At 38.7% G+C, this 23164-nt stretch overlaps 1 protein-coding gene and 1 long non-coding RNA gene across 2 annotated transcripts in view; both read right to left on the bottom strand.

The window, feature by feature from the left end:
• Positions 1-23164, bottom strand: part of LOC121909468 — a 567936-nt gene that overhangs the window by 196259 nt on the left and 348513 nt on the right. The gene's annotated exons all lie outside the window — the stretch shown is intronic.
• On the bottom strand, positions 793-4008 carry LOC121909448 (homeobox protein engrailed-2b-like). Its single transcript, XM_042430010.1, has 2 exons — positions 3516-4008; positions 793-1109 (listed from the first exon to the last, which is right to left on the bottom strand). Exons 1-2 carry the CDS (start codon positions 4006-4008, stop codon positions 793-795), a joined length of 810 nt encoding a protein of 269 aa, XP_042285944.1.

The raw sequence follows: 23164 nt of genomic DNA, 5'->3' as shown, positions 1-23164 counted from the left end.
GAAAATTAGCATGCTAGTGACAGACAACTCGGGTTTCTGGGATAATCTTATCTTTCCTACACCTCCGTTAAAAGTAATGTTGTTGCACACAATCACATTTAACATTGTTGCATTTTTTTTTAAAAAATAGCCCTTAAGTATGAACTTTGTCTTAATCATATTAAAATACACGTTTTAGGCCTTTAGCAAACGTAAACTAGCCTATAGCCCGAAGCCTACTAAAGGAAAATGGTACAGCCTGATATTGGGGTAGGCTAGCACACTAGCTAACAAATGTTTTCACCTGCTCAAGACAAATATTCTGTAGGCTTCTATTTTCCCAATCTTTGACTAGCAATTTTGGAAGGTGACCCTTAAAAGTGTCCAACAGGAAGTGAAGCCTACTTGGCAGACGTTGTCAGACCCATAACTAACTGGCGCAATAGGAACAATACATTTTAAGAGGTTATTAGTATCCGTATTCAGGCTGCTATTGTTTTCGAATTGGACCTCTAGAATGCACAGAAGTTGTGGTGGGTTGTAACAGGTGTAGCCTACATCATGGAAATTCCCAACTTCTGCCTGTAACGTGAACGCAGCACTATCTTTGACTTGGATCATCGTTTTAACAGCCCTGAGGACACGTAGCCTGTACACACACACACACACACACACACACACACACTTATTCCTCACATCAAAAGACAAACAAAATAGCAGAATATCGTCTCTGGTTGAGCTTAAATATGAATGCTGGTATTGAAGTGATTTTATTGCATGGTTCAGATCCCCCCTCCCCTCCCCGTGTCTCCTCTACTCGCTGTCCGACTTGCCGTCCTTGGCCGTGGAGTGGTTGTACAGTCCCTGTGCCATGAGATGCAGCGCCAGAGAGTTTTTATTCCCAGAGGCTTTCTTGATTTTGGCCCGTTTGTTCTGAAACCAGATTTTGATCTGAGACTCGTTGAGGCCCAGTTCCCGGGCCAGGCTCTGCCTCCGCTGCTCCGTCAGGTAGCGGTTGTTCTGGAACTCAGTCTTTAAACGGTGGAGCTGCTCCGCGGTGAAGGCCGTCCGGGGCCGCTTGTCATCTTTACTCGGGGTCGGCGCCTTCTTTGGTTTACGTGATCTGGGCCCTTGGGTGGAAGGGGGGTGGGGGTCGGGTTGGAGACAAAAAATCACAGCCAGCGGTTAGGGTCAGTTTTGAGCTTTCTCGTGATTTAAAATCAGATTTAAGCTACAAGCGTGGACACGGTTAATAACAAATGATCCTGACAAGTCAACAGAAAATGTTTCTAACTAGGCCCATGTTTGTTCCATCATGTAGACGTGCGTGTTCAAACATTAGGAATGAAATCATCTGAACCTTGTCAATGACCTCTCAGGGGCTCGTGGTGGTGTCTGGACCACATGACCCACTGCCACGGTGCTAGAAAACAACCTCAAGGTAAGAAACACACAGCTACTAGTTGTTATAGAAGCATTTGAGCAACTTTTCTTATTCAGAGTGGAATTGTCTACTTGTTCATTTCTTTAATGATACTTTACTATTTTGTTGCACTTGTAATCACCTGTGATGATTAAATATTTCAAAAGAGTGTGTGACGTCACGTCAATTCTTACAGGATATTCTGAGATACTGACGATTTTTAAAATATTCAGTATCTCATAATACACTTTTCATTCCAACCACAAATGCAAATGAAAACTAAATAAAGAGTATTCTGTATTCTGTAATAGTATGGAGCAGCAACCCAGCAGGCTGCATGGTGGCTGCATGTCCTACAGCTCCAGCTCTGCAGCACAAACAGTGTGAGGACGGGTGGAGGAGGAGGAGGAGGAGGAGGAGGGTGCAGATGGGGGGTGGGGTTAGGATAGGATGGAGGATGGGGGAGTTAGGCGCCTCTTTCCCTTTCTGTTACCATAGGAACTACGTTTTTTAAAAGTAATTTCCTAAAAAAGGACGCGATAACCCTTTTTTTCCCTCCATTATAATATTTAGACGTTTCTATCATGACCAAGTCAAAAGGTAAATGAATATGAATGGCGGTAAAAATATATCTGAGCTTTGTAATGTGTAAAAATACAACAGGCCTAAATCCACTGTGCCATCCAACAGTTCCTCTATAAATCAGACATGTTATAGGTCCATTAGCTGGGAGGCTGCGTTTAGTTTCACAACAATGAACTATTTTTGCGTATTCTAACATTTTTTAGAATCTTATTTATTTAATAATTGACTGATCTACATGAAGTTATAGTTTCGTAGGTTTAGTAATGCAGGGGGAAGCTGCAGCCTCTTGACCTCTGTGAAGGCCCTTTGTGGTCATTTCCATAAACCAGGGCCTGGACCACGATGGAAACTTTTTTTTTTTTTTTAAGGTTTCGTACAAGAACAAAAAAACAACATTTCAGACTGAAGTTTCTGACCTCATCAAAACGCTTCTTCGATCGATCGCTGCAACATTTCCTCCACTTGGCTGCTAGTTGTTTTTAGCAACATTATATGACAGTTCAATACATTTCAAAATCATGACAAAAGAAAAGTCCAAGTGCACCACGCGCTCACTGTACCAATAAACAAACGCTGGATGAAAAAAAAAACTCCACTGATTATTTGGAGTAACCTGATATTTTTTTTCAACTCTGTGATAAAGCAACATTTTTCACAACAGAGCGATGCGGTGATGAAAGAAAATCTTCACAGTTGTCTGGATTAAGTGCGCAAAATGCTTCAAACCAAATGATTTAATCTACACATTATGGCAAAAATATGCTTTTATATTTTGTTGGCGGGCGAAAAAGCTTTGAAGTTGTGTTGTTCTGCATTTAACATCCAATCCATCTCTAGTGGGACACACGGCCCTCCACTTTTTAGACTCCCTCCCATTGTCAAAAATATGCTAATGGAATATTAACAAAGAAGAGTGAGGAACAATGGCGTTAAACTTGGTTTTACTTCACTTCTCCATATTTTTTGATTTGACTTTCGACTCGTATTTATATTTCTTGCTTTATTTTCAGAAGACTTTTTCGACAACACCATGTCTTCCTGTCCACTTTATCCTTATTTCGACGCCAAATTCAGATCAAACTACATCCAAAAGCAGCTCGTGTTAGTTTCTAATTTGCATTGAAAGTAGTTTGTTTGACGTAGAATATGTTGGAGTGTATTCTAAGGATGTTACTATCATGTTTAATATTGAAAGTATGAAGTAATCAAGATAATAGTGCTTCTGATGGTGCAATAATTGGTTTGTCAATTGTTACAAGTGATATGTCTATTAAGTAGGACTGGGGGGGTGCACAGCTCAGAAAATAAAATGTTATTTCACTTTTTTTCTATCAAATTTGCCTAAAGAAGTTTTCAACTTGGAAATAATGCAATCAGTGCTTTTTGCTTTCTTTGTAGCCTGTAATAAAGAGGAGGCTTCAGCCCTTTCTTTCACTCTCTCTGAAATGAAGCGCTCTCTCTGAACAAGGCTTTTTTTTTCTTTCAATTTACCGAAAAGTGGCCGAGAAACATTTTTTTTTCCACCAACCTGATGACGGACGGTCTGAGTAGCGGGTACAATAAACCCAGGCCGGCCACAGCATCTGTTTGGCCGAATTGGCCGAGCTGGCCTGGGGGCTGCGGCATCGGTCCCCGCCGTCCCCTCGGCCCTTCACAGCCACATCACCACCGTCTATCAGCTCGGCCTTCCTGGCATCAGTGTCCGGATGCTGGTCGTCGGATGCTCCAGAGTCGTCCTCCTCCTCTACTGCTCCTGCTCCACCCAGCTGCGGGTTGCCAGTTTTGGAAGCTCTTCTCCCTGTCAGCTCCTCTCTGCGTCCCAGGTTGCCTCCCTCCCGGGTCAAAGTCCCATCTTTTCTCTTTCGGCCGAAGTCCGGTCTTAAAATATTGTCGATGTAAAAGTTGGTGATCCTGTGGGACTGCTGGTTTCCAGGTGGCTGGAGGAGAGGCAGGATGGCCCTGTTGGACTCCTCGCCGGAGTCCTCTGCGCGCTCTGGGTCTCGGCGAGCATTTTCTTCCATAATGATGGAGCCTGATCACCCACAGCACCTCTTTCTCTGTGTCCCTCTACAAAGTAGTAATTCCAATCTCCTGATGCGTCCTGATCACTTTCTTATCAATGATTCACTATAGGCTATTTTTTGACCACTGAGTTACTGAGAAAAACTCAACTCCTTTCTGGCAGAATAGTTTAGATTGTTTTTGCTCTGAAAACGCGCCTCTGATGATTTTGACAAAGAAAAATCATGCTTTAGTTTCTGGTATTCACCTGCTCCTCATGGCTGGACCCGATGCTCGGATTTAAGATTCTAAATATTTATTTTAAAAAAAAAAATGTAGAATCTATTGAATTTTTCCGGATCCCTGCACACAATTATCGATGCTTCCAGCAGCACTAAACTGCCCTCATATAGAAGCCGCTCAAATACTTTCACTACGGATTTTGGTTCTCATTTCTGATTGGCTGCGAGACGCTGCGGTGACGTTGTACTATGGGTCTCTCAGACACGTGCCTCGGACCAATACAGCTGGAGAATTTGTGTCATGTGACGTTCCCGGAATTCCCCGGAGGCGCAGATTAATCCAATCCACTCCTGTGTGCTGCATTCAAGTTACAACGGAAATTTCTTATTATTTACCATTTAAAGGCACATATTAAAATTTGAGGCTATCAGTGGAAGATAATGCCCAACCCAGCTTCCAGGTAGTAAATAGTAGACTTGGGCCTATAAAAAAATCCTTATGACTTAAAATCAGCATATGAACATTATGATATAGGCTCGCCTAAGACATGTCAACAGTTATTATAATAGTATAGCCTACCACATACAGGCTCGTTGATTTGGTGGTTACAGTGTTTGTGATGCACTATGGGCTAGAAATAATAGCTATTATCAGCACAAGTCTGCAGAATACAACAAACTTATTTTAAGAACCTAGAATAGAGCTGAACCTGTATATAATTCAGTTTATAGAATAATAAAGTCATTTCCGTAATTGCTGCATGAAGTCGTTGGCGGCTACAGTGATAATTCATGTATGTATGAACAAATGCATGCAGGACAATAGTCCGTACAGTTGTTTAGAAGTTTTATTCAACTGACATGTTGAAATATCTAAGCTGTTAAAATGTTTTCTTGCCAGTAAATAGTCATGAGCTGAGCTGTTCATAAATCATGGAAGATGATCAGACTCATTTTGCATTCAAATGAAATGGGAATAAGCATTTTCTACCAAAAGAAGTGAAGTTAGCTGCATAAGCAACTATCTGACATCTCAGATGAGCCGTTCACCACCTGATATGTCACATTTATATTTCCTAAATAATATCTCAGTTTTCACACTAGGCTTTAAACTCTAATTGCACTGTACCCATTTTCATATGGAGCCTGAATGCAGCACAGGTTACAACACAAATATAGCGGAGTAGTCAAAAACGTGAATTGTGTCAACAGCTGAGAGTTTTAGGTCTCCAAATGATTGAAGCGTATTGGGCTCAGCAGCTGTTCTGTCAGTGTGACCAGTGTGTCATTCCTGGATGCGTGTATGCTAGCAGGGAGGGGGGACAGCATGGCTCTAGTCCTGCACACACACATCATGGAGAATAAAGGGGCCGAGCTCATACTGTAGCTTTAGTGGTGAGGTCACGTATGCACTGACTACATCCTCTTACCTGTGTGTGTATACGGCTTCAGCATGTTGCATGGGCTCTCATTCATTCAAATTCTCATCATAGCCTACAAATGATTTTACTGCTGTTTTACAAACATTTCTGCTGAACAGAAACCTTTCAAAGCATTAAAACACTCAGAGTTAGTCATGTCTACTGTTCATCGCTGTAAAGTCTTGTCAGTGAATTTGAGGTTGATGTTTCTTCTTATTTAGCTTAGATCAACCTTCCAACCGTTCAGGTCCTGGTCGGTGAACGTGGCCTCAGGTCAGCTGCGGATAAAACATTATGCATAATGTTGCTCATGCTGCTCATATTTTATGCAGCCATACTGGGGGGAGGTGGTCTTCCTCACCTTCTAAGCACCTCCATATGATCACTTCATATCACTGTGACATGAGACTCATTTGATGGTTGTACATTTTAGTCATTTAAAAAAATTAATTTGAAAATAAACTATAATGTTGGGTGTGCGCATGTGCAGTTGTTTTTACATCGCTTTTTAGGATCATTTCACTCCACCATAAGATCATTTCTAATAAACAATTAGGCCTATAAACGGCAGAACCACCAAATAGTTGACTACATTATTATTAATGTTCAATTTCAATGTGGATGTAACACGAGTACAGTCTAGACCTGCTCTGTGTGAAAAGTGATGACTTTTGTTGTGATTTGGCGCTCTATAAATAAATAGTTTGATTGATTGAGCTCTAACTGCCCTCTTCTACCCGAGCTATATGTTCTTTAATCTCAGACAGCCTGTTTGATGCATTTGTCCTTATAGGCTCTATTTGCATTGAAAATGTTTCCTTTATGAGACGATGAGTAGAGTAAACAGAAAGTAATATAGTCAGTGGAAAGATGTGAGAGCAGGAGAACAACACACACAGGATGATGATTCTTCTTCAGATGAAAATCCTCAGTTAGCAGAGAATGTGCGGGGACGAGTCATTTCATAGAGCAGGTACACACTGGCAACAGCGTTTATAGGTCAGTGTGTTTTTTCCCTCCTCTGGCTGCTCGGGATCAATAAACACACGCCTGCGGCCGAGCTGCGCGAATCATCAAGCGAGACGCCTGGTAGTGTTGTACCTGAACGCAGCTTCAGAGCCACTGAAGACTCTGAACTGTCGGTGACACAGTCATGTCTGTCCATGCTGAACTGTGACACCTCTCTCTCTCTCTCTCTCTCTCTCTCTCTCTCTCTCTCTCTCTCTCTCTCTCCCTCTCTCTCTGCCTGTGTGTGTAGGTTATTCACTTCAGCTAAAAGCAGTGAATTAAGAAAGCACACGAGGCCTCCTCTGACGTGCTTGTATATGAAGGTTTGCATATGGAGTAGTGTGTCTGACCTGTAGGCCTCTAACAGACTTTTATGGGTCAGGTCTGCTACTATATAATACACATCTGTTGCTTCTTCGCGCCATATGCAGAAAAAGTGGGCTAAAACCAGTGCCAAGCGTAAATACTGAACAGCCTATGAACTGGGTTTTAACCCCAAAATAAAGTTCTCCAGTGAGTAATAAAGGCTAAATATGTTTATTAGTTGACTGAAAAAGCAGGAGTTGTCTTCTGAAATTCACGTGTCTGGGATCATGAAGGAAACCGGTTATAATGAGCATTCATACTACTATCACCATCACACACCACGTGTTGTTTTCCATATAAAGGAAAAAACTAAATGTTCAAAAGTTCAATAAATCACCCCGGAAAACATCAGCCACACAACCTACCAATAACAAGTCATCTTTGCATGGATCATTACAATTGTTTTCTTGTTTTACTATATATATATTTTTTTTTTTTTGTATTATTATTATTTTCATTTAGAGCTTGGTCAGAAGGCTGCCGGGTGCCGTGTCACCGTGTGCAGCCTGCAGTAAGCCGGGTATAGAGCGCTATCAGCCGCAGGAACTGTGGAGCAGCTCGGTGTGATTTCTACTGAACCGGGACCGGAGCAGCAGACACTGAAAGCTGACTTATTTCCTCTAAAGACACACCGTTGGCGGGGGAAAACCTCGTGCCTCTAAAAGTTTTCCTGAAACTAAGAAAACAGTCTGGTTTCAGCTGTGCGTGCAGGGGTGGAAGAAGTCCTCAGATAAAAGTGATAACACAGCGCACAATAAATATGTTTCATTTATAATAATGAAAATTAGGAAATATACTGAAAAGTTCTGCTGTGTCACTGCAGTTTAAAGGGATGTTCTTGCTTTAGATCAGAGGATTTAGATTCTCAAAGCTTCCTCTCTTTAATACTCAGATAAACCTGATATTGTAGAGATTGAGAGCGACATTACATTACTAGTCAGAAAGATGGACACACCTTCCCATTCCCTTGAAAGAGAAATCATGAGATGCCATCAGATAAATGCGGGTTCAAAAATATTCCCCTTTGAAATGTGAAAATGTGAAAATACTCAAACAGCCTATAGATGATGACATGGTTGAAAAACTGTCTCATTCATTAAAGAAGTGGATGATCTGATTAGAAAAACAGGACTGAGGCGGAGCTCCTATTATACAATTATACAACCTCATACATCAACGCAAGCAATGTATATATTATTATTATTATTATTATTATTATTATTATATCATCTATTACAGCTTGTTTTCTCCTGAGCATCTCTGTCTTCCTGGCTCATGTTTTTTTTTTTACAGTAACTATTTTTTGAGCCTTGTTGGGATCATTAGAACTAACTGTTCAATATTCAGGACTGCAGGTTAGAGGTAGTGAGGTGACTCCTGCTGATCATATGTAAACTGAATTCTTATTTTACACTCCGCTAACACTTACATGCTGCAAATATGTATTTGACACAGACTGTTATTATAGATATTAACTTAAGAATTATGGACATTTAAATTTGATTACAGCTTCATTTATGATCAGGAACATTTTAAAAGTGTGCCAGCTATTTTCTATTTGAAAATGAGACCCAAAAAAATAAAAAATAAAAATAAAAAAAATAAAAACAAACAAAACATGAATCCAGTAGCAGAGAGTCCAACTCTGTTTCCAGGAAGCTGAAGCTGAGTCAGTCTACAAAAACACTTTGATGAGTTTCATAAAGCTTAACATGGACGAGTGATGGATGCTCTCAAAGGCAAAGCCACACGTAGATATAGAGCTGATATAGAGCTGATATAGAGCTGATATAGAGCTGATATAGAGCTGATATAGAGCTGATATAGAGCGCTGCCATGTGGGCAGCTTTTCATTTGGCTGGTAGAGGATGATGTGTGTCTTCCATCCAGCACTGACACAAGTCTGTCTGCAGAATGGCGGGATAAAGGCCTTATTTCTGAATAACATTAATAAGCTTTAGCTTCTTGTGTAAATTATTTCTCAACTGGCCATTATTGAAATTATAGAGCAGTTTGACTCTTGTTTTTATAAATATTTTTCTACTACGTCATTTGAGTGTGCGTCTTTAAATAAAGTATTGTTCCTATAAATTTCTGATTTTTTTCTTTATTTTTTTTAATAGGTTACCTTAAATCTCACTCAAAATGAAATCTCTACAACAATTAATGAAGCTAATGTATCCATGTATTGCTGTCTAATGTGTAGACATAATGTATAGCATGCTGATTGGCCGCGTGAGAAACATTAGGATATTGTCATTGTTATTTATTTTATGCACATTTGACCTCATTCTGAAGAGAAGAGCTCAGGACAGTTTAGAATAAAAACGTCATCTAATACTAGAGGCAGGTTGTAATTCTTCCAAGCAGCCAATGAGACGTCAAGCTAACTAAAAGAATCATTCAAATCATCCCAAAATAAATATATGATGCTAGAACGTGTTGATATATTTGGGCATTTGAAACGCTGGATTATTGTGATCAGTCACGTGTTTTTGCCGTTTATGATCTTCTTCAGTGCTGGTGACGGCAACGCGACGCCTCAGTATCTACACACAGTCCGCGCTATGTTTATCCAAAGTATGACATTGATTTAAAATAGCCTATATGAAATGAAATGAAAATGAAAAGTCATATAAACATTAGAAAACTCTGAAGCTCAAATGAACAAATACAATAAAAGCATCAAATGTTGCGCACGTGCTGACTTTATCTTCTTTCTCTCAGCAGTAGTCAGTCAAACGAACACTCACTCATGACTGTATGATTCCATTTCAATGAGTGATGTAAAAAAAAATACAATAAAAATGCGGCTTTTTACAAATATATATATATGACGTCATTCTTATTATAATATTATTTTTCAAGATGGTTTGCATTATAAATGTACAGTAGTTAGCATGTATGACATCTTGGCATGACAAGGTATGATTTTAGTCTTGAGTTTTGATCATTATATCAATAGTTCATATGATGTAATGTTAGATGGTGTTAGAGAGAGTTTATGGTTATGATGTTGTAAAAGAACTCTTTAAAGTGCTTGATAGAATCCTTTGAGATCACAAGCAAGCAGCAAGAAGCTTTTAGGTACTTCTCTGGGCTTTGAATCTGATATATAGATCCTTATTTCAATAAATCATTACATTCTGTGAATCATCCTGATTCCACATAAAACTACGACTATACCAAGAACCTTGTTAAATGTATGGAAAGCAAAACTGAAGTTGAAGAGTTACGTATCATATCATATTGATGCTATATTATCTGAAATAACTTCCCATCAGGGAGTAGAGAGGACTGATGACCTGTATGAGCACCTCATCATCACACTAACCAACAACAACAACATCTCTAATATCATTTCCATAGCTTAGGCTTTGGTGAATGTGCAGCCCTGAAGATGAGAGGCAGGCTTTGTGACACTCTGAATGCTGCTGTCTCCTTACATTGTGTCGGTGCCCAGATGTGAGATGAGCCGGGAGACAAAGCAGAGGTCAGCCGGGACCATCAGCTTCCTGTCCGCTTTACAAAACCTCCCTGAGGGGGAGGAGGGACGAGGGGAGCGCCGAGGTTAGGGGACACTTCCTATTCCGCTCTGTCTGCTCTGTTTACGCAGGGATGGGGGAATTAGTGCAGGGCCACACAATAATCACACACACACTCTCTGCCTCTAACGGATCGGCAGTGGGAAATGAAAAAAGCAGGTTGAACTGTGACCTCCGGTTGGTGATGATCACAAGCCAAAGAATCACCAAGAGAAACAGAAAGCTTTTGTGTCAGGCACAAACATGTACAGTGTATGATTTGTATGCATGTTTCATTCTCTGATCTCTGTAGAAGAGCATTAAATTGCAAAAACAGCTGTCAGATATTGTCTCTTGGTTTCATATTCTTTAAGACTTACTTTTCTCAAAACAGACAAAAAAACTGTCAGAGGTTACTGAAGCAGATCACTACATGAGAAAAAAAATCTCAAAACAAGCTGATTTGTGTTGCAAATGTGAAATCAAAGATGACTGTAGGCATAGCCAGACGTCATGTCATCTTCCTTCCTTGCAGGCCTTATACTACATGGTGAGAAGCAGACCTACAATGACAAGCTTGAGAGATTTGAACATTCATATGAGTGAACCTTTGTATATTGAGGTAACAGCATGACTGCTGAGGGTGAAGTGTTTCACACCTTATGAACTGCTTTTGCACTTTTGTTTAAATCCTTCTTCCATGCAGATATTTTTTTTTATATAAACTCATGTCTTTATTATATATTTTTTATGCCCAATACTGTGGATATTTCAACATACTGCAGGTAAACATAATGATTTTTTTTCAGTAATAGTAGTTTTAGGCCTATACTGTTTGTTTTTGTGTCTATATTTCTAATTCTATGTACATCAGATTCAAGGCCAATCAGGATTCTGATATTTTCCAAGCAGACTGTCTTGAAATCCACAGAGCAGATATGTTCAGGTTAAAATGATGCTGATGCTTAAAAAAAAAACACTGGTTTGGGTTTAGAGGTTGAGAGACTTCATCTGAAGGCATCTCAAATGTAGCCAACATGGTTTCAATGATCATTTACGACCTCTGTGGCTGCACTAAAAGAGAGGTATTATGGTATTCATTTGAAAACATGAATGTCAAATATATATCCTCTAAAACTGCTGTAAAAAGCAACATCTGTTATGAGTCATCAGACACCTCTTTATGCCACTGCAGACATGACTGTCAGTTTTAAACCTGACAACCTAGACCACAAAACATGACTCTTAAATCTATTTATAGGCCAAAGTCAATCATTAAAATAATGGATTTTCTATCTATCTTTTAGAACAAACAACATAACTCATATAAATTGACATTTTACAAAACTGAATGTATCTCATATAAATGAACTTCCACTGTGGTATAATGAGTTTATCCTCAGCTACATCCCTACACACTGTTAGCTGAACCTCAGTGCTTATTTCACCGTTAAAACTCCTTCTACACACACAAAAAGTTTATATGTCAGTATGCATGGCAAGAATTTATTCCACATAAATGACGTGATATCCATATCACAGTTACAAGATACAGAGGACAACACCATAAACTCATAGATCTTCAGCCCCAGTCCCCCAAAAAGCCGGAATTTGAATCCTACCTGGACACACTCCTTGTCCTCCTCTCTCTGCTCCTCCAGCACCACTCGGTGTGTGTTTCTGTCCTGGCCTCTGACAGCATGTTCAAAAGGCCGTGAGCAGGCTTGTTGCTATCAGTTACTGCTTTAATCCTCCTGATCGTTGTGCCGTGGATAAACCTCGGTGTGAAAGCAGCCTGCAGGCCAGACTGACGGGCCTCCCTGGCTCCAGCGGAGCTTGGCAGCCCGGACCGGCGCTCGGTCCTGCATGAGTTCACAGCAGTCTTGGCTGACAAAAGAAGGTTTTGCTCCATTGCTTTTTTAATTTTAAATGGCCTCCCTAACTTTCTCCTCTTTAGAGAAAGGATGCAGCACACACAGGGGTTCTTTAGCAGGAGGCAGAGCTGTGTCTTGTTTTTTAAGTTTGGGGAACATCTGTCGGAAAGGCCAAAGCTGAGCTGCAAACTGAACAAAATCTGTTTGCTGTTTAGTCCTAATGTGTGCTGAAGTAACTGGAGAAGGTTCTTTATGTCTGCAGAATCTTCTATAGAGCCATAAAGATAAACCATTACATTCAAATACTATAGTTTTCTAAGAGTTTGTGATACTGGCTGCTTTTCTGCCTGGATTCTTGTGTTGGGCCTCTTCTTATCTTTGATAAAGTTATGTATGCTGATTTTTGTACTCTTCTTATGGGATTGCCCAGATGTGAAGTGACACATGTGGTATCTAACATCATTAATGTTATATTCCTGTTTTACTTCATGTTTCCTTCTAAGTGAAAGAAAAGACAACAATCATTGCTAATACTGGGATAGAACATCACTTTATATTCATTTGTGTTGATTTTATTTTATTTTACTTTTGCTGGATTTTATATTCATCATGTTAATTTTTTTTTAACAATTGCTAAAGATCCCTTCTACTGCTCCCTCACTGAAAAATCCAAAATCAATGAATATGCAAATAAAGTATAACAAATGGATACAACATGTCTCCTACTTCACTGAAAACTCCAGATTTAAGATGAGCAGAGAACTTTCCTCCTTCAGCAGATGAATCATCATCATCATCATCATCATCATCAGTCTGCACAGTGACGAGAACAACATCACAGTCAGGAAACAATAAGAAAAACACATTTTAGAGTCTTGTGTGGTTTTATGGACCCCAGGAAGACTAGCAACCAAACCAACAGAGGTTACTGTGAACATATAGCTTCAGAGGGTGGTAAGTTTCCCAATGTAGAATGAACTACTGTAGACATTCATTTGTAACTGTAACCTAATAAAGTGCCTCCGGTCAAGGGTTTGTGCAGTAGCCATGTATGGATGTGTGTCTTACTATTGTTTAGCATTTTTGTTGAAGTGTCTAAATGGAGTGGTTGATGTATTTATTGTACTCTGTGCTGCAGGGCCTTAAGGCACGTGTGAAATTACTTGTGAATATGTTGTTTTCACATTTCAATTGAAAATCGGAAACGGACGCGTGCCTACATCTTGTGAATTTATCACATGTGAAATGTCTGAAAATCACATGTGTCTATATATGTGAACGCTTTACATGTTTTCCATATGTGATAAACATGTGAAATGTGTTTTACATGTGATAAATTCACATCCTTTATTTGTCACATGTAATAATAATTGTGATTTCCCCATAGAGACATGAAAGAATATTCTGTTTCCTTTCAAACTTGAAAGTGATAACTATTATGTTATTTTAAAAAAAAAAGGTGATGAAAGATGAGAAGTCTTGTATAATTTCTAGTTTTTCATCAGAAATAGCATCATTAACTAAGACATTTGTTTAGTTAGTAATTATATGAATCCATTTCCTGAAAAGATTTGCAATGTGACTATTTTTTTAGTTATAATGAAAGACAAATCTTTCATGTATGACATTCAGCAGATACTAAAAGAATAAAAAGCAAATGACTGTAGCATGGAGTTACAACACTAATATGACCTTGACCTGATGCATAACGACCATCTCCTTTTACTTTCCATTATCTTCTCTCTCACCACATTCTGTCATCTTCTCACTAACCATCAAGCAAAGGCTATTATTATTCCAACAAAATATCATACTTTAAAATGCCCTAATTAAAACTGTGTTGCTTCGTCTCTTTTAATCTGATGGTGCTGATTGAATCTGGCTGGCAGTAAGTACCACTGTCTCTAACACCCTGGGGAAGTTTTCTATTAGACAATCTCTGGCTTCTTTCTCTCCACTTTGGCTCTTGGAGGTCATTCTCTCTCTTTCAATTAACAACCTGGTATTAAAATGTACTGTTGCTCCATAATGGTCTGATGACAACATTGAATCTACAGAGACTTCACTGGCAGCCTATAGAGGAGCTCTGTACTGTCTCCTCCATAAGTGGAATCTTCTTTACACAAATATGTCTCAACATATTATAATATTCTCAATTTATTCAAAAAGACTTTGGCCTTATAATGGCAAAGCCTTTTGTAATTTTTTCTACATCTTCGGTATTAGAGTTTTATAACTGCTCACACACATTTCTCTGTACACAGCTGTCTTAACCAAATTGCAGCTCAGCACATTTCATCCAAAATGCATGAATGCAACCAAAACACCTGATCCACATTTCAGGATTAACTCTGGTACCAGAACACTCCCAACAACAAAACTCACAACACAGTGACCTAAAAGACACTAACAACAGGTAGCATATGTATCACTATTGTCTTTAAAGTGGCTTATTTATTTTGCATAAACCAGGATTCCATTACAACAAAAGTTGTAACTATTCTTCTACTGTTGGGATGGTGCTACCTTACAGTCTGTGTCACAGTTAGAAATGCTGCAATAAGCTTCAATGGACTTTTATATTTTTATTTTTTTGACATTTTTGCATTGAGTGATTCCAAGAGCACAAATTAAACTAGAATAATTCCAGTAATGCAATACAAAGCGATACATATTCACTATATGTGTGTATACTATACTATGTATTAGGGGTGCGCCCGAATACAAATACGTTATTGGGCAAAGCACAAATAGTGTTTTTTTTTGTTTTTTTTAACGAATATTTGTTTCTTACAAATATTTTTTAAAAATATTTGGTTTTGGGAAGAAAAAAAAAATACCAGCATGCAGGTTGGTTACATCACTATCTCAGTGTCTCTCCTCTGCTCCGCTGTTACGTCTATCTATGATCTGGGAGACTCCAGTTTGAGACCCGGTGTGGGGACCTCCTTTGTAAGGTAGTTTATTCATGAAAATTTATTATAACACTTTAATTTTCTAAAATTAAAAGCGTAATAAAAACATGAACAGGATTTTTAAGTCTCTTTCCACTTTTATTCAAATACAAATACAAATACTAATAATTTTGCTGCCTCAACAAATACAGATACAAATACAAATACTGGGCTCTCTGTACATCCCTACTATGTATGTATAGAATAACAACAGATATAGAACTATAACAGTGCTAGTCAACCCTGTCTTATATTCTCATCAACAGCACATGCAATACATCTGAGAAAGAATCTTTTTGCAGGTATGTCCAAACATCCAGCATTCATCACGTCCAAGAGGGACATGTGATCATGTGGCTGGTGGAGAACAGTTCCTCTGTGGTGTTGTGGAATGGATAGTGAGGTGGAAGGAAAAGTGACAGCATGCTGGGACAGGCTGAAAACACTGGAACTGAAAGAGAAGCCAAAACACCACATTGTCCCACATGATTACTAAACTAAAAGTCTTTCACAGAGGTCACCAAGGAATGAAATGGGAGCACTCAGTGTTGTATTTCACATTCCAATTAGGAATTTATGTATTTCTTTTTAGATGTAGATAGAAATTGCAGTCTAATTTACAATAATGTTGTGTTATGTTCATGGGTTTTGATTGAATGTATTTTGTGACAAAGCAATGGAAAGTGATCCACAGTTTAATCCACTTTGACTTATGTTGTGCTGACTGTGTGAAGGGGTTTAAAAAAGTGAAATCAGTATTGAGAAATGCATGTTAGCTGTAAAAACTGTAATCCTTTCCTACTGTGATGTTGTTGCTCATATTTCACACAGATCATCTGTCAATCAAAGCGTGTGTACACCTCTGCCCTGGATTTTCTGTTGATGAGGTTTGATCTTCTTTCCTTTGTTCAACCATGGTGGTTTCTGGCTCATATACACCAACCATATTCTTCACCAACTGGAGACACTACAGAGCTTGCGGTCATATTTGTAATTTGTGCCCTAAAATTAAAAATATATCCTTATATTACTCCAATAATTCAAGTGCTAATTACAAGTTTTGTTCCCCTAATTTTGTTCCCTTGAAAAATACTTAATTAGTTCCCTCAATTACAGTTTTTATCAATCGCTTGAGCACATTTTCTGAAACATTAAAAAAAAAAAAGTTCACATACAAAATAAAAACAATCTTAGATAAAATAAACAAAGGAGGGGGAGGTATCTGTAGAAGAAGATGGGGAAGAATACAACCTAGAGCACGATTCATCATCTTCAAATGAAGAAGAAATCCCCCAAGCTGAAAGAGAGACATTTATGTCAAAGAACTGCAAAGTATCAGGGTCCTTGTCACCATATGACAACCAGGGCAGGATGGCAGCACAAAATGTCATAAGGATGAAGCCAGTGCCCACAAGACACACCCAGAACATCGCCTCAACACTCTACATGTTCATCACACCAACCATCAAAAAAAATCATCCTGGAGATGACAAATTTGGAGGGTTTCTGTAAATATGGAGACAGCTGGAAAAGGATGAATGTGATTGACCTGCATACATAGAGCTGCTAATCTTAGCAGGTGTGTATAGGACCTGAGGTGAGGCTATATCTAGTCTCTGGGATGCACGCCACCATGACACTGAGAGTCTTTCCCACTTTCTCGAGAATGCTATGATTTGATAACTGTGAGTCAAGACCTGCAAGACATGTGAGAGACAAACTGGTGGCCATAAAAGAGGTCTGGGAGAAGTGGGTGGAGTGTCTGCCAGACCTCTACAAACCTGGGCCTGAAATAACAGTGAATGAGCAACCGGTTACATTCAAAGGTACATTTTTATTTTCATATCTGTAATGTTGATGATTTTCACTGTTAATTTTATTATGTATTGCTGTAACACCATTGATTTATGTGATTGTTTTCTGTGACACTGATACTAATTACTGATAATCAGTATATGCCCACAGCAAGTCAGCAAAGTCTGGCATCAAGATACGGGTGGCTTGTGACGCACAATCCAGCTATGCTTGGAAGATACTAGTCTACACAAGGAAGCCGACCAGTGGAGGCCCAGAGAAGAACCAGGGGATGCTGGTTGTGCTTGATGTGATAGATGGACTGAGAGGACACAGTGTCATGTGTGACATTTTCTTCCCCTCTTATAAATGCAGCCAGCAGCTCCTGAAGAGGAAGATCACCATGGTCGGCACAGTTAGAAAGAACAAGCCTGAGCTCCTCCCTGTACTCCTCAGTACAAGGTGGAGAGAGGCCTTCACCCCCAGCACCACTCTAGTTTCTTACCTCACAAAGGCGATAAAGAATGTGGTCTTCCTGAGCACACTGCAAAAAACGGCTGAGATTAGCGATCGTGAGGACAGGAAGTCAGCCATCATCCTCGACTACAACCACAGCAAAGGAGGCATAGTGATTGGAGCTTACAGCTGCAGGAGGATGACTGCCGCAGAACAAGATCAACCCTACCTGGATGCCTGATAAGCAGAAGAAGAGGAGGGTGTTCCTGGAGCAGCTGAGAAAAAGGCACTTGTAACCCCACACATTCAAAGAAGCCTCTGCAGCGCTTGTGAAAGCTGTTCAGGGAGCTGAATCTTGTCCTGACTCACCTGAGGCTGCAGCTGGGGCAGGCAAACAAATACTACATGCTGCACATGTGAGAAACACATCTGCAAAGTCCATGCACACACATTGATTAGTGTTGACTGTTCTTCACATTTTTATTTTGTATCTATTATCTTATTTTATTCTTATTTATTGTTGTTGTTTATACACCTTGCAGGTGGGGGCAATGGTTCAAAAAGTGGGAGGAGACTAGTATTTTGTAGATGAATTCCTCATTGTATGGTATATAAGAATATATCACTATGTTGCCAAAAAAGTTCAAGACTGTTATTGTTTCCCTTCAATAAAATGCATTCACTGTGAAAAGGGAAAACCCAGACATTCACAAAGTTTGTGATGAATGACTGATGCTTCTTCATGCAATAGATTTGGGGTTTAAAAGTCAATGAAGCTGCTTTACTTGAGGAGTTTAGTAAAGGAAGGTCATTTTTGACCCTTAGGACAAGGAAGGAGTTACAGAATGTTAAGACTACACAAAGGTTAAGAAACTGTGTATGACAGAATAGATTAAAAAGTGTTTTTAAATGTAACTTCTCACTGAGACTGACATACAGTGATCCAATAACAAAGTCCAACATCTTCTAAACCCAACTGAACACACTCATGTCATACAAACACCAGTTTCAACAGTGTGTTCACAGGTTTGTCACCGTCAGTGTTGACAGTAATTATACTGTATATGTAACTGTAATGTAAAATAGGAAATACACAATGAAAGCACAGTAAGAAGAAATTCATGTAAATGATTTAGTAATGAAAAAGCTGTCTTTCTGGTGACCGCATCGTCTCAATACACACACAGAGCAGCTGTGACATCCTCCATATCCACCTCTCCCTCTTAGCCAGCATATGACATACAATATACAGTACCAGTCAAACATTTTGGACACACCTTGAATGAGGAAGTGTGTCCAAACTTTTGACTAGTACTGTATATTTTCAAATCATTCTCACATTGGAGCAGGCCATGGTTCCTCAGCAGTGTAAGTGATGTGAGTAGAGGCTAACTCAGTGCATCACTGGATCATTTAAAGATATGTACTTATACATTTCTTCTTCTAAGCAACTTATCTAAGCAACAAGAAATGCATGTAATGTGGGAAAATGAACTATAGATTTGAGAATTTCACAGTCTTTCGAGAATTATGATTTTCATTCAACGATTGCAACGGAGGAAAATGAAATATTTTGTGCACCCAGAACGAATAAACAAAAAAAAGTAAGTGATCTAAAATGTTTGTATGATTTGGATTTTTCATATTTTCTTCATTGAGTTGACAGTTATATTTTCTGTAGATCTGATCTCCTAGTGTGAAGCTCTGAATGCTGTTTTCAAGTGATTCAAACTTTTTAAAAACAGAAGATTGCATATATATTCCTACAAAAATGTCACTTTTACTATTGATACACACAACAACTTTAACAGACACATAAAAGGGCATTTTATATTACCCAAAAATAGAACAAACCTACAGCCATATATAGTAAGCAAAGTATGAATGTCCACAGATTACTAAAGAAAATACTGTCTAGTTTTAAAACATTATTGAAGAAGCAGCTTCTGAAAAGAGGCTTCAGATAAAGTTATAAAATGTTTGTCATTATGATAGTACTGATTATACTATTATTTGTCTTCTCACAGCTTGTGTGTGTGTACTTGTGTATGTATACACACACACACACACACACACACACACACACACACACACACACATATATATATATATAGATAGATAGATAGATAGATAGATAGATAGATAGATAGATAGATAGATAGATAGATAGCAAATTAAGTAATCTAAGGGCGTGATTATTGATTAATGGACACAAATTTAGTAATTCAAGCGCACAGATTATAAAATTGAAGAAAAGAAATAAGAACATTGATTATTAATTATCAGTATCAATCATTTGTAATTTAAGAAGGTGAATGTAAAATGTATTGTGTTTTTAGTCAAGCAAATGTCTTTTCACATCTTATTGCTTTCATTTTTTTAATTATGTATCAACACCAAATAAGACTGCAAAGTATTATTGGTGCTTTTTTGTATTTCCCCCTTTTTTTCTCTCCTGGTGGGAATCTTCTTTTCCCCATGTGTATTATTTTACTTCTTACTGTTAACTCCCACTGTTGGCCTGTGGAAGGTGTTGTTTATAGTATATATGAATGATGCATCGCATGTCATCTCCTCTGCCCTCTCTACCCCCTTCTGCACAGGAAGCCGATCCAACAGTAGTGTTGTTGCACCAGCGTCCAGCTCTCACTGTCACTTGTGTTCAATGGAGTGCCAAACTGGAACTGGTGATTTTTTTCCCCCTGAAATGTGAGAGAAGTAAGCACATGTATAACCTTCATTTGTATATCTACAGTGAGCAGTGTCCCATTTCAGAGGCTGTATCCTTTGAAAGAGCTAATCTTGTGTTCAGAGGTGCATGCTGCTCAAACACGAGAGATTTCACCATAATGACATCACCATTTCCTGCACTGATCTGACAGAAACAGGTGACTGCCATGCAATGGATCATTGGTTTGTGAAGATTCTAATTTTGTCAAAAATAGATCTCATTGCTGAACCACATATAGAGAAGCCTTGTTGATTTGTCCTGACGTATTTGCTCTGGAAATGTGCTTGAATGATGGAATAGGACATCTCTCATGTAATCACATTTAAGTTCCCACTAACCTCTTTTTAAAGATTCATACCCTTCCCATAAACAAGAGTTGTGAATTCTTAGTGTCTATACTTTAGGCTTTTTCTTTATTTATGTAAAATGATTTCATTAGAAATGCATTACTAGAGGCGTCACCAGCTTGATGCCATTTGTATTTTTCATGACATATTTAGAGTTTAAAGTCATCTCATGTTGCCCTCACATTTCCCTTTGACGACTAACCATAACCATTCCCAATCTAGTGCTTCACAGGCAAACCGTGGTGCATTTGTAAACCTGGATTTATAAATTGTAACATAATTTTGCCTGGTGGATGGACAGTTGGAAAACAGTGTGGCAGGTTGATGGTAAATAAATCCATATTAAATAGTTGCATTTCTCTATCTTTAAGCTCCCCTGGCTGCCTGGCAATCTCACAGTGATGACAAGACTGGTTGTCTGGTGCCAAAATATAGTTGAGTGTTCAGGAGGGTCCACCTGCCTCATGTCTGGGGACCCCAGGTCTGTGAGCCAATGGGAAGAAAGTAGAGTCCCATGACGTGAGGTGTATCACTTCCTTCTCTGCTACCAAAGTATAGAATGTTCAATTTGTTCAATTTATTTATATTGCAAATATAAATTACATAACAAAAGTTATCTCAGGGCACTTTTCACATAGAGTAGGTCTCTTTAATTTACAGAGAGCCAACAATTCCCCCATGAGCAGCACTTGAGCAAACAGGCTGCCTCTTTTACAGTTAATTTAACTCCTCAGAATGAGAAGCTAACAGTATCCTCTGTCTAAAAAATCTGCTACATGTGAAATAAAAATCCAAGAAAGCCACACAAAGAGAGAAATGTTTGGGGAGTTAGAAATGTATCTTTTGTCTTTTATAAAGATGTTTGTAGCTAATATTAGCATTTTAACATTAGCAAAATGTGGAAAAAATACATTAGCATACAACTTTATGCTAACATTAAACAGTCAGCTAATATGCTGTTAAAAATTAGCTTGTTATATTTGGTGGTTTTATGTTTGTCAATGAAGTAACTGCACCACTACATTTTTATCCAGAGTGGAAAGAGTTAAAAAATGCTGGAAGCTAATGTTTTCAAATGTCTATACAGGCTCTGAGGCAGTATGTTTGTCACTAACAACACAAGAGGTTCATGTTTTCTGTTTCATTCATGTGGATATATTATATTAACAGTCTGTTTCACAAGGTTTTATAGGGCTAATATAAATGTTAGCTTCTCCAACACCTGAATATTATGTTACATCGACCAGGTTGTATTTTTTGGGGTAATTTACCAAAGTATTTCTTTCACACCTAGCACATAACAAGAAAGAATATTTGGCATTTTTTTAACCTGACAAAAAGCATTATTGTGCCACTAATGGAAGTGACGCATCTCATGCCTGGGGACCTTACTATCTTCCCATTGGCTCACAGACCCTCGGCCTCCAGATGTGAGGTCTGTGAGGTCTGCAGTTGGACTCTTCTCCAGCTGTTGGATCACTAGAAAACTCAAATGAATCAGTGTTTAATTTTGAAACAGCCATGCACAACTTTGCCTAAATGAAACACAGTATCAAATGAAACAAAAGTGTTATTTCAACTAATGCTTATGTGATGTATTTCACAGACTTTCTGTCAGTTGAGTCCTGCTTTCCTGATTATTGAGTAAAGATTTCTACAGTGTGGTTACTCTGTTGTTTCTGACCACTAGTGGTGCTATGGAGCCCTGTTTTTGTAAAAGACAATTGTGCATCATGCAACTTTTCCTACAACTTACCTTCCCTCCAAACGGATAGGGTTAAATTATTTAAAGTCTCTCTTAATACAATACTCACACATTCATTTATACGTTGAAAGAGTTATTGGTTGCTATATTAATTCTTTCTCTCCATTCTGGCTGTGAGGTGATCCCTTCCTAACCGCACTGTAAGAGATGATTTGTCCAACTCAGTTTGCAGAAGCCTCATATTAGTTTCAGCTGAACTTAAGAACTGTGGATTTGTTCCTTTTTTTTGTACATGCACATGTGAGTATTATAATATTGATCATTTTATTGTAATAAAATGCTATTGTAATAAATTGATTTACATTTTGTGTGATATTTATAGACTATTGTCTACTTGACAGATTTGTCTCATCTTTCTAGAATAAGTCACAACTCATTCACATGAACAGAAATAAAGTGATCAGATTGTAAAAGTCACCAAATCCACTTATGAAGACACAACTCCTGTACCTGTGAAAGAAAACACCACTTGGGTAAATGCTCCTTAATCAATGTGTTACATCATGTCAGACATGCCTAAAGAGAGATGTCTAAATCTGATAGGTGTGTGTGTGTGGTCATCAGGTGATCAGCCTGAACATTAATGTAGCTGTCAAATGGCTGATCCAATCACTGCTCCCATGGCTGTGTCTCACTTTGATCAGAGGGGGGGTGGGGATGGGGGGCAAAGGGTGACAGGAATAAGGCCCGAGAC

The sequence above is a fragment of the Thunnus maccoyii genome, chromosome 12, assembly GCF_910596095.1.
Source record: "Thunnus maccoyii chromosome 12, fThuMac1.1, whole genome shotgun sequence".
Lineage (NCBI taxonomy): Eukaryota > Metazoa > Chordata > Actinopteri > Scombriformes > Scombridae > Thunnus > Thunnus maccoyii.
The sequence above is the reverse complement of the archived record's forward strand: the minus strand, read 5'-3'. Positions and strand labels throughout refer to the sequence as shown.

Coding starts and splice junctions, on each gene's coding strand:
- LOC121909448 (XM_042430010.1), bottom strand. CDS start 4,008: ATGGAAGAAAATGCTCGCCGAGACCCAGAGCGCGCAGAGGACTCCGGC. Junction 1,110..3,515: donor CTCAGACCGTCCGTCATCAG/GTTGGTGGAAAA, acceptor CTTCCACCCAAG/GGCCCAGATCACGTAAACCA.